Source organism: Leucopleurus acutus, assembly GCF_964270905.1.
Source record: "Leucopleurus acutus genome assembly, chromosome: 2".
Classification (NCBI taxonomy): domain Eukaryota; kingdom Metazoa; phylum Chordata; class Mammalia; order Artiodactyla; family Delphinidae; genus Leucopleurus; species Leucopleurus acutus.
In genome coordinates, this window is record NC_139143.1 from 106339604 (window position 1) to 106353046 (window position 13443).

Here is a 13443-nt window from a genome sequence, read left to right on the forward strand (position 1 = left end):
ATTGCTTAGATGAACTTTACAATGTTTCGTAGTCTCAAGTTTGAAGTTCTCTAATAATTTCTTCTAATATGGACCTAACATCATTTCTCTTTTCTAAAATACTCACCAAGTTCACAACCTACCAGGAGGAAAACAATGTGACAAAGTAGAGTCTAAGAGCACACACTTCATATGCTACTACTTTTCTTCCTTCTCTCTTCTCCTACCCATTTTGCCTTCATCAAGAGACACAGTGAAGGAAGGAAGGAAGCAAATGCAAAATAAAGATAGCCAATATTTGGGAGTATGACATCCATCCACCTTCCCCTGATAAAATGTAGGTTGTGTCTATAATAATTGTCGATTATTATAGGACCATGATTCCTTATCCTAAATCATTAGTGCTAGGTGTTTTTCAGGATTAAAATATTTTATATTTTAGGGAAAAGTACTGTGTATTCTGTTATACAAGCAGGATCTTGGGCATCACTTTGTAATCAAAGATGGATATTTCCACAGCATAACAGAGAAATTGCCTCACAGCTATTCAGGTTTGTTTTTTACCACCAAATGAATTTGCACCAATTTTACCAGAAACATTTGGGTTTTAAAGTTTGTTTGGATATTAGAATTGTAGACTATAGCATTGTGAAATTCCAACCAATTATAAAAATCTTCTTGACTTCATTCTCTCTCTTTTTCTTTCTTTTCTTTTACTTTTTTATCTTGTTTCTCTGGCTTTTACAGACAACTATCGATATAATGATATGTTTGAGTAGAGACAAGGACCTTTGTTCATATCATCTCATTTAATCTTAATAAAAATCTATTCGAATAGGTATTATTATTTCCATTTCACAAATGAGAAAGCTAAGTCTCTGAAAGGTTAAATTGCTTGTGAAAATTTCAGTTTGTACGGAGCCCACCTTCAAACACTTGGCATTCACACTGCCTGACTGCAGAGTCCACTGTGCCACCCAGCTTCCTTACCAATAGAGCTGAGTACACAAATCATTGAGTTAGCCATCATATGCACAGATCCCATTTTATGCTTAAGTTTAGCATAAAAGCTGATTGCTGATAACCTCCTGTTAAAAAACAAAAGCTGTTTATAATCATCCAGAAAGAAAGAAACTGGAACAACATTTAACCTCAGCATTTGGTCCAGCAATATAACAGCGTAGAACTTTAAATAGACTAGCACTTTATCCAAGTAAGTCAGTCAATATTTAAATAAACACTGAAATAATATATAAAACACATTTTGTAGGTGTCCCAAATCCAACCTATTGAGAGTGGTCAAGAAGAAAATTCACAGGGAAGGTCCTTTAAAGGCTGTCTTGCAAGGCTCTTCAGCTGGATAATGGGAATCAGCCACTGTGAACACCTTCAATTAAGGCAATAAACGTATGTGCGCTAGAGCGCACTGGTGTTGGAATTGGTTGCAAAGCTAAGCTAAATACAGAAACCATGTCCTTTTGTGCAGGTTTCCATTACAACGAAAAGGGATCTAGATACTAGATTGTTTGGGTTGTTATTGTTATTCAATATAAAATTTTGTATATATTTATTCAAATATATTTTGTTTTTTCACTGATTTTTTTCACTCATTAATGGGAAATTAGTGTTCTTCAATGAAATAGCCCTTAATAGTAGTGACTATTTTTTGTTTTCTTACCTGAGGTACTCATTTTGCATCTCCCTCTGTTTTCTCAAAGAGAAATGGCGGGTGGCAGATCTTGTCAGGTGGTAAGTCATCACCAAATTTTCATGTCATAAGTAAATGACAATTTTGTTTTAAGTAACTTTTTAAAATTCCAAAGCATAATTTATACAACTGGGGGTATAGAATAAATAGGAAAACAGAAATTTTCACATAGAACTTAAGGCTTCAAAAATTGATATGCTAGAGACTTAGAGTTTATCAAATTTAAGAATCCAAAACTACTTTTCAGAAACAAGCACTTGTTTTTCCATGGGACCTCTGCACTCAAGGACTGGATTCAGTATTTTGCTCACTGATTTGCTGTGGACTTGAATGAACACTTTCTAATGGATGTAGCATATTCTAATCTTCAACTCTTTGGACACAACCTTTGTTATCTCCACTCTAATCCTCTGTATGTATAATTTGCACTGATGATTTATATGACCACTTTCTTCTTGTGACTCTGAATTAAGCTTCTATGCATGAGCTTTTGGTTTGCCTGCTGAGTGTTTGCACTATCATCTACTAATAAGATTTAGTATTGCATATTAAGAATTCAGCTGGATTAAAAGGGGAAAATCCTTGTCACCTAGTTTGCCTCATAAGGAGTCCATTCCTCAAGACAGGTGATCTGAAAATATTAAGTGCAATTCTGTTTTTTTAAATATTACTGAGAAAAATGCTGATGAAGTGAGCAATGTCATAACTTCTTGCATAGGAATTATACCATTTGAATATTTCAAATCATGCATTTACATGCATGTAATTGTTATAATATAGAATCATAGAGTCTTATAGATGGTAAGGACTTTAAGTAATTAGTTTGCCCTTTCTCTAGATTCTTTCAGGGAAAAACTTCTCCTGTGCTAGACGAGAATTCATCTTATTTCTTAAAGCATACTGAGATATAAGGTCCATCCCTTTCAGTCTGTGGTGTGGGTTTATTTGCTCTTAGTGAAATTAATAAACAGATGGCCCCTGTGCTCTCTGTATACTCCTTTAATGTACTTGGAAACTGTTATTAAATTTCCCCTTTATTTTCTCTTCCTTTTGCATAGTCACTTTGTTATTTATTTTCCTCTGTTTACCTAATGACAATCTTTAAATGATTAGCCCCAAGTAGAACCCTTCTAATTCCAGTCAAATAGGAAAAATCAACTCAGAGATTAGAGCTTAATTGTGATGTGAAAGTGAAAGGGTACTAATTGGAAAAAGCAGGCATTTCCCCAGAGCCCTGGCATCTAAAAGTGGAATCAGTCTGGAAACAAACTGTTTACCCTTGAAGTTTAACCTGGTAATGACTTAGCATAAAGAAAGGGGTAATATCCTTCAGAATTTATGGGCAGTGAAAGGAAGATCTAGTGGTCACCAAAACGTGCTTTTATTTTATTTATTTTTATTTTTTTGCGGTACGCGGGCCTCTCACTGTTGTGGCCTATCCCGTTGCGGAGCACCGGCTCCGGACGCGCAGGCTCAGCAGACATGGCTGACGGGCGCAGCCGCTCCGCGGCATGTGGCATGTGGCATCTTCCCAGACCGGGTCACGAACCCGTGTCCCCTGCATCGGCAGGCAGACTCTCAACCACTGCGCCACCAGGGAAGCCACAAAATGTGCTTTTAAATGGCAAGACTGAATCCAGGATTTCCTGGTTCTCAATAGCACACTTACAGTTATCCATTCAATGTCTCATTTCTAAGGTGACCTCGTGTCCCTATTTGGGACAGCCCCAGTTTAAGCCTGTCATTCCTATGTATGATTAACATCCCTTTTCTCTCCCACTATGTCCAGGTTTAGATGATAATTTATATGCTCTCCCTGCAGTCAGTCATTGCACATTCTTTGTCACTCTCTCCAGCTTGTACCTATCCCTTGGTTTTTCTTACTCTGCTTGTGTTCTCCGTTGCACTGATTATCAGTGATTTGTTTCTGATACTTTCTTTGCTTTATTAAGGTCTTTTAACATTTCAGTTCTATCTTCCAAAGTGATGGCTGTCCCCTTCACTTTGGATCATCTTCAGCAAATTTAATGAGCCTTGTGGACACTTTATTATTTAGGTTAAGGGAACACTGATACCTAGGCCAGTGGCCTTTGGAACAGCATCCATTTTCTCTCCCTTGTTTTTTTTTTTTTTTTGTGTGTGTGTGGTTTTTTTTTTGCGGTACGCGGGCCTCTCACTGTTGTGGCCTCTCCCGTTGCGGAGCACAGGCTCCTGACATGCAGGCTCAGCGGCCATGGCTCATGGGCCCAGCTGCTCCGCGGCATGTGGGATCTTCCCGGCCCGGGGCACGAACCCATGTCCCCTGCATCGGCAGGTGGACTCTCAACCACTGCGCCACCAGGGAGGCCCTCTCCTTTGTTTTAATCTCCTTTCCTTTCTTTTTACTGTCATGTCTTCACCCTTTCCCTACCCTCCATTTGCCACTGACCGATTAATCTTCAATTTATATCTTAGCATCTCTCCAGAAATTACTATGTGCTAGGTCCTGTCCAGAGGAGTGCACTCCTGTCAATTTTGTACTGAAACACTGTATATCAAATTGTTCACAGATTTCAAATCCCCATGGGGCCACTGGAAATAAAACTGTGATGTACTGTTTCCACAGTTCTTATGGCTTTTACTCAATCATAGTGCATTATATAACTCTGACAAATATTTTTTGTCCTAAAGTCATGCTTGTGCTTTTGGAAGGAAAACTCAAGAAAACTTAGAGATGAACTGTTGAATTTGCCAACATTTTCATCATGCATTTTTTTAAATGGGAAATTAAAGTATCTAAGGTCTTGTCAAGCGGTTAGTAAAAGGGTCCACATGCTCTGCTCACTACTGATTCTTACTGATATTGTTTTTCTCTAGGCTTAAGTGGGTCACACCTAGAAAATAATGCCTTAAGCTGTGGTTAGTAATATGCTTCTAGTGTTTAATATGCCTCAACTCAGTGAAAATGAATTTTAATTTATTCACATACATTCAGAAAATGTTTTAGCTATTTAAAACACCTTAACTTGAAAAGAGCTACACATACATGGAAGAAATCTCATGGCGTGCATTCATTATGTGAAATTCTATTTATGATGTCTTTGACTTATAAAGAGTCCAAGCTACTATGAAAAACATTCCAAACAGGTAATTTGATGGTAAAACCCTTCCATAATGCTGCTGTTATTGGTTGGGGCTGTCACTTAAGTTGGCTCTTGACATGACCTATATGTGGCATGATTAATTATGTCATGTCGATTTTCCACTGCAGTATTTCAGCAGCCGTGGTATGGCCTGTTGCATGTCTGAAACCATTTACATATTAGCCGTTCCGCAGGGTTCCTTTGTACACAATTCAGTTGCTTAAACAAACAACAACAACAAAAAATTTAAAACCTCCTTAAAGAATTTTCTGGTTGAGGTAAACAACAGAGATTGCAGTCTGTAGTCTGGATTCATACATCAAAAATGAAGTGTTTAAAGGAGATCTTTGTCAACTAGCAAATGCCATTTCAGTCTGAACATTTCACCACTCCTTCTATGCCATCTGTCTCACAGGGAGCAATTAGTCTGAAACTTCAACATGCAGCATTAAAATTCCATTAACACTGAACAGAATATTAACATGCCTGGCATTGCCATTTTTATCTCTCCAAATTTCAGTGCTAATTTTGAATAAGGCAGGTATAACATTTTACTCTATTTGGTTAATTAATAATATTGAATAAAATATATAATTAGCAGCCAAATTTATGTAATAATATGTACAACTCATTTAAATAATGCTGTATGCTTTTGCAGTTTAAACATACCTGGGCTACAGTTTTATATGAGGCTAATGATTATTTGTAAAAGCACTGAATCTTTTACAAAGCCAGTTTTCCCAGGGCTCTGACTTTGTAATTCTTTTCTTTTTGCAGAACCACATCACTGCCTTCGCAGAAGTCACATGATATTGAAGCAGATGGTCTTTCACTGCATTGGACATCGTCCCTTTTCACCATCCATTCATAACACCCAAAGTGTGTTTGATGACAAAAACGTTTATCAAGTTGTCTAATCATTTTTATAATTTAAAAATCAGTGTCAACTTATCTGTTTCCCCCACTAGACTGTGAGCTCCTCAAGGGCAGGACTGTGTCTTTCTTCTCTGTCTCCCCAGCACCTATAACAAAACCTCACACAGAGTAGGTTCAATAAAAAATGATGACCAATGAACAAAAATTAATTCTGAAATAAAACATTCACTTCAGTTTCTCACAGAATCACTGAGACCATGTGAAAAGAAACCTCTACGCGCGTCGTATTTGTGTAAGAAGTCCCTCTATTTTGAGCTAGTCAAGCTTTTTAATTTTTCATGTATCTTCTATTCGGCAGCACACCATGTTTCATCTGAAGTGGACTTTGAAAGTCATGGGGGTTTTTATTTCATTATTCAGCATGACTTATTTCCATTCTAACAGATTTCAGTGTGTGAAATTACTTTACTTTTAGAAAGTATGTTCTGTACTAAAATAATGTTTGCACATAATATTATGCTATATTTCACTTAAAATACCATTCATACTATAAATTCTAAGACTGGTGCTTCTGCTTTTGAAGGGGAAAATGCCAATTTTTACTGTAATAAGTAATGTATCATAATTAAAAATTATTTATTTGGATTTTTGTTCCTGACAGTTGTGGTTTAATTGTTGACTTGTAGTTTTTGAATTCAGGCAGTGTTTAGGAGAGTCAAAGTGACTAAATCCTTAGCAATGATACCTATTTATTGAGCATTTTTCCACTGATAATTGTCTCAAGAGTGGTCTAAGGCTCCATGCTTTTACTAGTCAAGTTTCCAGATAATTTAAATAGCAAAGAACCACACCCTGACAGCGCAGTTTAAATTATATAGAAGTAAGAAATGTAGTTAATGTATTTTACTTTGCGTACGTGTAGTACGTTATAGTTTACAAAGTACATTTTCATTTATTAGTTCATTTAATCTTCACAGTAACCCTGGGTAAACATTAAGAGTTTGGCTTTAGTGTTACAGATGAGAAAAATAAAGACAACGCAGGTTAAATAATGTGCCCAATTCCACACAACTAGTAAGAGGCAGTTAAAGTTTAAATTTAGATTTTCTGACCCTAGAATTCTTTTTAAATATGCCACAGCTGCTTATTATTTTGGACACATCGAGGCCTTTCAGAGGTCAACGGAGTCTGGGCAACTATCTACACTTCAAAAAATGAAGACATGCCAAAATAAAGTTATAAAAGTTATGCTGTATTTTAAACATTTGTGTTTTAAGAACGAACACTTTTCAAAGCACAATAATATACTAGCCAATTTATAATCCTATTTAAAAATAACGTCAAGAGTCTAGATGTGAGGTCTTTTGTAAAGTCAAAACCTAAATCAGACATCTGTCCTGCAACCCTCACCCCCATGCCCTAACCCCACCCCTCAGGAGAGGCCCTGAGGGACTTCCCTTACACTGAGCACGTGGAATTAAGGATGAAAATCACAATATAAGGAAAATAAATTGGACTCTGAGAAAACCATTCAATGTACTGCTCAACAATAACTTTGTGATTTTCAAAGCTACGCAGAGTAGCTTTGTCTTATATGAGAAGTGGTTAATTGACTGAGAAGATTCTTCCCAACCTTGATAGAGCTAAAGGAAATAAACTTTTAATTTTCTCTGTGATTTTAACAGAAATCAGAAAATAAATATAACCAAAGACTTGTCCATTACTCCCAAATTAGATGTTACTTACTCTTTTTCATCACCGTGGGAGTTAAAGCACTTTTAGTAGGGCCAGAAAAACAAACAAACAAACAGAAAATTCACGTTTCTACCTTTCAGACTTATCTAGAAAATTCAGTTCCGGTAGAAATTTAGAACACAAAAAAAGCTTGGAATGCCTTTGACCCTCATTAAAGACTTTTTAGGCAATAACAGTGATGGGGAATTCACTTACTGGCAATGAAAGTGGAGGGAATGATCATAATATCTTAGGAGGCAGGATTACAAGTAAGACTTAAAGAGATCTGTTCTCTTGGTTCTAGCATCAGTCTTCAAGGAATCAATTAGTCACATTTTTCTTGTTGGAAGCCTTAGCTATATATTATATATAAATGTATCTCTGTACCTGGTTAAACCTGGTCTGAATGCAGGAGTTATAAATTCCTCAGAAATCCACATTTAAACCAGGATCAGAGTAAGGTCATCTGTAATATTTAAATGTCATGGACCCAAGATTGTGCAGTGAATGATCCTGCCATGAAGGAAATTCAGAAGGATAAAAAGGATACACATGCATAAGGCAAAAAGTCAGCAAAGAGCCCTTAACCATGATGCCGTTACTGAGAATAATGATAAAACTCATTTAAGAAAATATTCATTTGTAAATATGTACATAGGTAGTCTAGTGAAAGCAGACAAACACATGTCTTTCTGATAAAAACATCTTTTTATTCTAGTTACTTGGGGCCCAGGTCAGTATAAATTGGTCAGCCTGAAAATTTCAGTAGTCTCTGTTTGCATGGCAGAAATTCTGCACATGTTTTATCTGATTCCTAAGATTATCTAAAAGGATCTTTTATGTTAAAAGAGAGGTGAACCTTCTTTGACAGACTTTGTCTATTCCACTTCTAACTGGGCCTCTCTTTTCTCAGGATCTATCCTAGCCAAATATCTCAGTTCCATTTACCATACAGTTTCCTTTGTGAAAGAGCAGTAGGGGAGGAAATAATTCTCTGCTGTGTATTGTATTTTTCAAATAAAATTTAAAAACTAAATTAAAAAACCTAAGTTTGATTTTTTTTCCCCAGGTATTAATTCTTTCTTGGGGGTAGAGGAATAAAGAATGCTGGCTATCCTGATGGAAGTCAGATTGCCAGAGCGACTGGAGAATGTTTGGAAGGGGATCACAGTGGTTCAGATTGGACCAGTTCTTTGGGCAGCTAAAAGACCCTCTGCATCCCATGGGCCATCCTGGGATCTCACCAACTTCCTGATTTACAAATCACAACCCCCTGGAGACAATATGGGATACTGAGCAGGTACACAATCTACTACATAATCTGCCTCCTATGTATGAGCAAGATGCTAAAGACTAGTTGTAAATGACCTTGTGATGCCGAAAGCTCAGCTTCTCTGTACACAGTTGCTGAATCAGATCTTGGAGACAGTTTTGGGTGAAGTAGAAAAGAGTAGCTTTATTACTTTGCCAGGCAAAGGGGACACAGTGGGCTCCTGCCTCGAAAAATTATGTGCCCCCCCCCTTGGAGAAGATAGAAGTTTTGTTTGTTTGTTTGTTTTGTTTTATTTTGCGGTACGCGGGCCCCTCACTGTTGTGGCCTCTCCCGTTGTGGAGCACAGGCTCCGGACGCGCAGGCTCAGCAGCCATAGCTCACGAGCCCAGCTGCTCCGCGGCATGTGGGATCTTCCTGGACCAGGGCACGAACCCGTGTCCCCTGCATCGGCAGGCGGACTCTCAACCACTGCGCTACCAGGGAAGCCCAGTGAGAAGTTTTATAGTAATTGTTCAAAAAGGGTGTGATCAGCTCATGGATATTCTTCTAATGGGTTCGTGGGTAGGTAAGTAGGAGTCAGCATCATCAACCTTCAGGTCCAACTGATCTGGGGTCTACATGCTTGTGTGCAGCATACCATCGTTAATCGTTAACTTCTCCCACCTGGAGGGGGTTTCAGTATCTGCAAAATAGTTCAAAGATATTGTTGTGTGTATCCGTTAATAGGGAAACAGGACCTTGCCCCAAGGCTGCTCGACTGTTTGTTTCTCCCTGGTCTCGCATCCCCTCCCTTCGCTAATTAACAACTGCTTGGATCTACCCATTGGAACTCAGGGAAGGTCATGGAGGCTGAATGAAGGCTGTTTCCTGTCATCAAAGAAACCGGGGACACAGAAAGGTTTTGTGCCTAGGATCCCCACGGGGCCATGCTCAGTATCACTTGTTCCTGCCTCTAGGGTACCATTTCTTAAATTTTTATTTTATACTCTAAAAAGTTTCCCTGGACATATACCAAATGGTTCTATTTACACCTTACAAACATTGATCTCACATTTGGCAGGCATGGTCTTTCTAATGAGTTTTGTGAGTTATGATTCTTTAAAAATATCAATTAAGGAAATTTATTCCAGATTTTAAATGAATGATTCTCTTCCAAGAAGTAAAAATAAAAGTATTCAAATTCTTCTTTCCTGTCTCCTTCACTTTAGATCATAGTTGGTTCTTGGTCTGATAGAGCCTCAGGACATGATCAAGGTGTAGTAAAAATTAAGTTTGCTCTCACCACCCCAAGATTGTGAGCCATGAATGGATTATAGGATCTAAATTCTAAACTCACACTGCCATTTTCAAATCTGTGGACTTGCTCACAAGGACCTCCAGACAAAAAGAAATACAGATGAGTGGGCATGAAACCACCTCCAACAATCAGACCAAAACTGAAAGTTTACGTCTCAAAGATGCCAATATTAACGAGGGTGATTCTTACACCATCCTTTGGTCTGTTGACCTTCATATTACTGCATTTATAAATTCATTTCCATTTTCATTTTGCACTGAAATACTATCACTTGTAGAAAAGGGGAAAAAGTTTTTTTTCTTCCCAGGAGGAAAACAAGAGGTGCATTTTAAAATTGATATTTAAAAAAGGTGTATTTTAAAATTGAGGAAAAGGGTGTATTTTAAATTTGATATTTAAAAAAGAAAAAGAAAAACCTTTCCAAAATACTGATACATTTTGAGTATTAATCAAATTTCCCTAGAGATATTATTCTTACTCAAAAAGGCCTTTAGGCCTTCACTCATTCAGCAAATATTATAGAGAGATTCTGTACACCAGATAATTTGCAGTGTGTCGACTAAACAGTGGTTAGAAAGAGAGACATGGTCCCTACTCCCCCAGGTTGGATAGATCAGCAGCTCTGACACTGATGGTGCCCTAAGAGGTCTGTTTAAAGTTAAGGTGGTAGAATTGGCTTGGAGTTTACCAGCTACCTACTCTTGGGACTAAGCAAAAGACATTTTTATAGATTACAGCAACAGCTAAAGTTAATTTAAAAAACCTTTGCCTCTATAAATGACACTGTACTATTTATTGCTGAGCTTTAAAAAAAGTCAAATGCCATAATAATAAGCAAATACTATTCTCACAAATCTATGGTTTAGCCGAGCCATTTTTCTAGTCTGAGCTGGGTTCATTCATGCATCCGTGACCAAGTTGACAGCTCTGTTGATCTTGGCTGGACGTTCTCCAATGTATGGGGATCATCTGGATGTAGGCTAATCTAGGATGGCTTCACTTGGGACAACTGAAATTTTCTCTGCGTGGTCTCTCCTTCAGACTAGCTAAGCTGCTAGTAGGGACCAAGTTAGAGCAGAAACATGCAAGGCTCTGGCACATTATCAATTTCATCTCATTCAGTTGAGATGGGCCAAGGCAAGTCCCAAGGCCAGCCATTTTCCAAGGAGTGAGGGAGGAGCTGCAAAGGCACATTGCAGAGGGGTGGACACAAAGATGGGTGGAGAATAAGGGCTATTTGTGCATTCAATCTACCATAGACTTCCTGCAGCTAGACCTTAAAAATGTTCAAGCAGAGCCTAACTGAACTGAATTCCTCAATGTGCTGAGCACGGATTTATTCTGATAAGCATGAGAAACTCACAAATGACAATAGAGAGCAAGCTCATTGTATCTGACCCAGAATGCACCTCCCCAATCTCCAGCCAAACCCCCAAAATGCCTTTGAAATAAACTGACTAGAGAACTGTCCACCCGGTACTTAGAGCCATGGGGAGCTTGTTGAAGCCCTCCTAGGTTCTCCCAGAAAGCTTTCCTAGCTCTTCTCCTGAGAAAAAACATCTTCTCAGAGAAAAAACATCTGAGCAAAAAGAGTAGGGAAGAGATTGAAGCAAAAGAATAAAACCTGAAAAAAAGAAAGAGACTAATTGAAATATAAGACCATTTTCTGATACATTAATTGTGTGCTTGCATGTGTGCGTGTGTGTGTGTGTGCGTGCACTTGCTTTGTGCAACTCTGATGTTTAAAACTTGTTACCATGGTGCTACGGACTTAATATTCATGTCCCCCCAAATTTCATATATAAAAACATGAATCCCCAACTTGATGGTATTTGGAGATGGAGACTTCGGGAAGTAATTAGATCACAAGGGTGGAGCCCTCTTGATGTTAGTGGCCTTATAAGAGAGCTTGCTCCGTCTCTTGCTGCTCTCCACCATGTGAGGATATGAGAAGACAGCTGTCCACAAACCAGGAAGATGGCTCTCCTCAGATACCAGGTCTGCAGGCACCTTGATCTTGGACTTCACAGCCTCTAGGCTAGTGAGAAATAAATGTCTGCTGTTACCCAGTCTACGGTATTCTGTTATAGCAGCCCAAACTATATAAGACACATGGTTCAAGTAAATAACACCACTTCGCCAACAACAGTGTTCAAATTTTATTTGCCGTGGTGAAACTGACTATTTGCACAAAGTACCATGTTTCTGCTAACTCTTCAGTTCATAAATTACTAGGTAAATAACACATGCACATAATGATCGGTGACCAATCATATCACTTTTTTGAAGTCTGTCAGTGTTCACTGCACGTGTGTTATTCTGTTCACACACAGATATCAAAGCATGCAGTTGTGTTGACCCCTTATCTCCCAGTGACAAATCCATGAGACATTTTCAAAAATACATAAGTAAAAGAGGAAACTGGCCAATAAAGACGGAAGGGCAGTAAAGAAGAAAAGGTGATAACGCTGAAAAGGAAATTCAAATCAAACATAAATGGCATAAAAGAAGACATAGCTGACCATGGGAATGTTGAGTGCAGCCAGAGAAATTGAGTAAAAGTGAGCTTATTGACAAAAATAAAGAATGAGATTGTGATGAAAATGAAGGTGTCCCAGAGAAGTGATTCTGACCAAAAACATCACATTAAAGGAACTCTTGGAGATATTTTCACAACATTGAAAGTTCAAAGGATAAATTACTGGTAAACGTAGAAAGGAGTATGACCATTAGCCAAGGCAGAGAGAAAATAATCACTCTATGCAGTAAGTTATATGACAGGAAGAAAGCAGCAAGCACTGTTCAGGCTGCTATGGATAAATTTTTTACAAAGAAATAAAACATTTAATTCAAAATGTTTCCATCATTTTAAATTACAGTGTACTAAATAAATAATAGTTTTGCTAATTTTTTCACTTCCCTACATACTTAAAATTGACAGTAAGGGAGCTTTTAATGTTTTGACCAAAAAATAAAGGTAGCAGATTAACTGTAATATTCCCCATCGCTTATTAAGATCTTTTTGCATTGATTCAGTTTGCAAGGTCTTTTTATGTTTTATGGTCCCACACTACTGTACAAAGACTGCCTATCTATCTATGTATATATATACACACACACATATCTCTACAACTCTCTATATAGAGAGACCTAAATAGAGACCTATATATAAACACAGAGAAAGAGATATATCTAAAATCCCTAATATATATATAACACAGTTTTCTTTTTAAAAGAAATGTTATCTATACTTTATTAATACATAAGAACTTTGTAATCTCATAATTGTTCATTATTAGGTCTCTTTTTTTAACTTTTTTACTTTTCTTATTGAAGTATAGTTGATTTACAACATAGTGTTAGTTTCAGGGGTACAGCATAGCGATTCAGTTATGCATATACATATATGTATATGTATATATATAAATATATACATATTCTTTTTCAGAATCTT

General features: G+C 37.5%; 1 protein-coding gene across 2 annotated transcripts in view; it reads left to right on the top strand.

Annotated features, from left to right (window-relative positions):
* PLPPR5 (phospholipid phosphatase related 5) overlaps window positions 1-5619 on the top strand; it is a gene marked incomplete at both ends in the record, with an annotated part of 126962 nt that extends 121343 nt beyond the window's left edge. For both annotated transcript variants that reach the window (XM_082834501.1, XM_082834502.1), the window contains one exon: window positions 5587-5619. In XM_082834501.1, the coding sequence (XP_082690627.1) occupies window positions 5587-5619 (33 nt within the window). The remainder of the gene's footprint in view (window positions 1-5586) is intronic.
* Between the last annotated feature and the right edge of the window lie 7824 nt (window positions 5620-13443).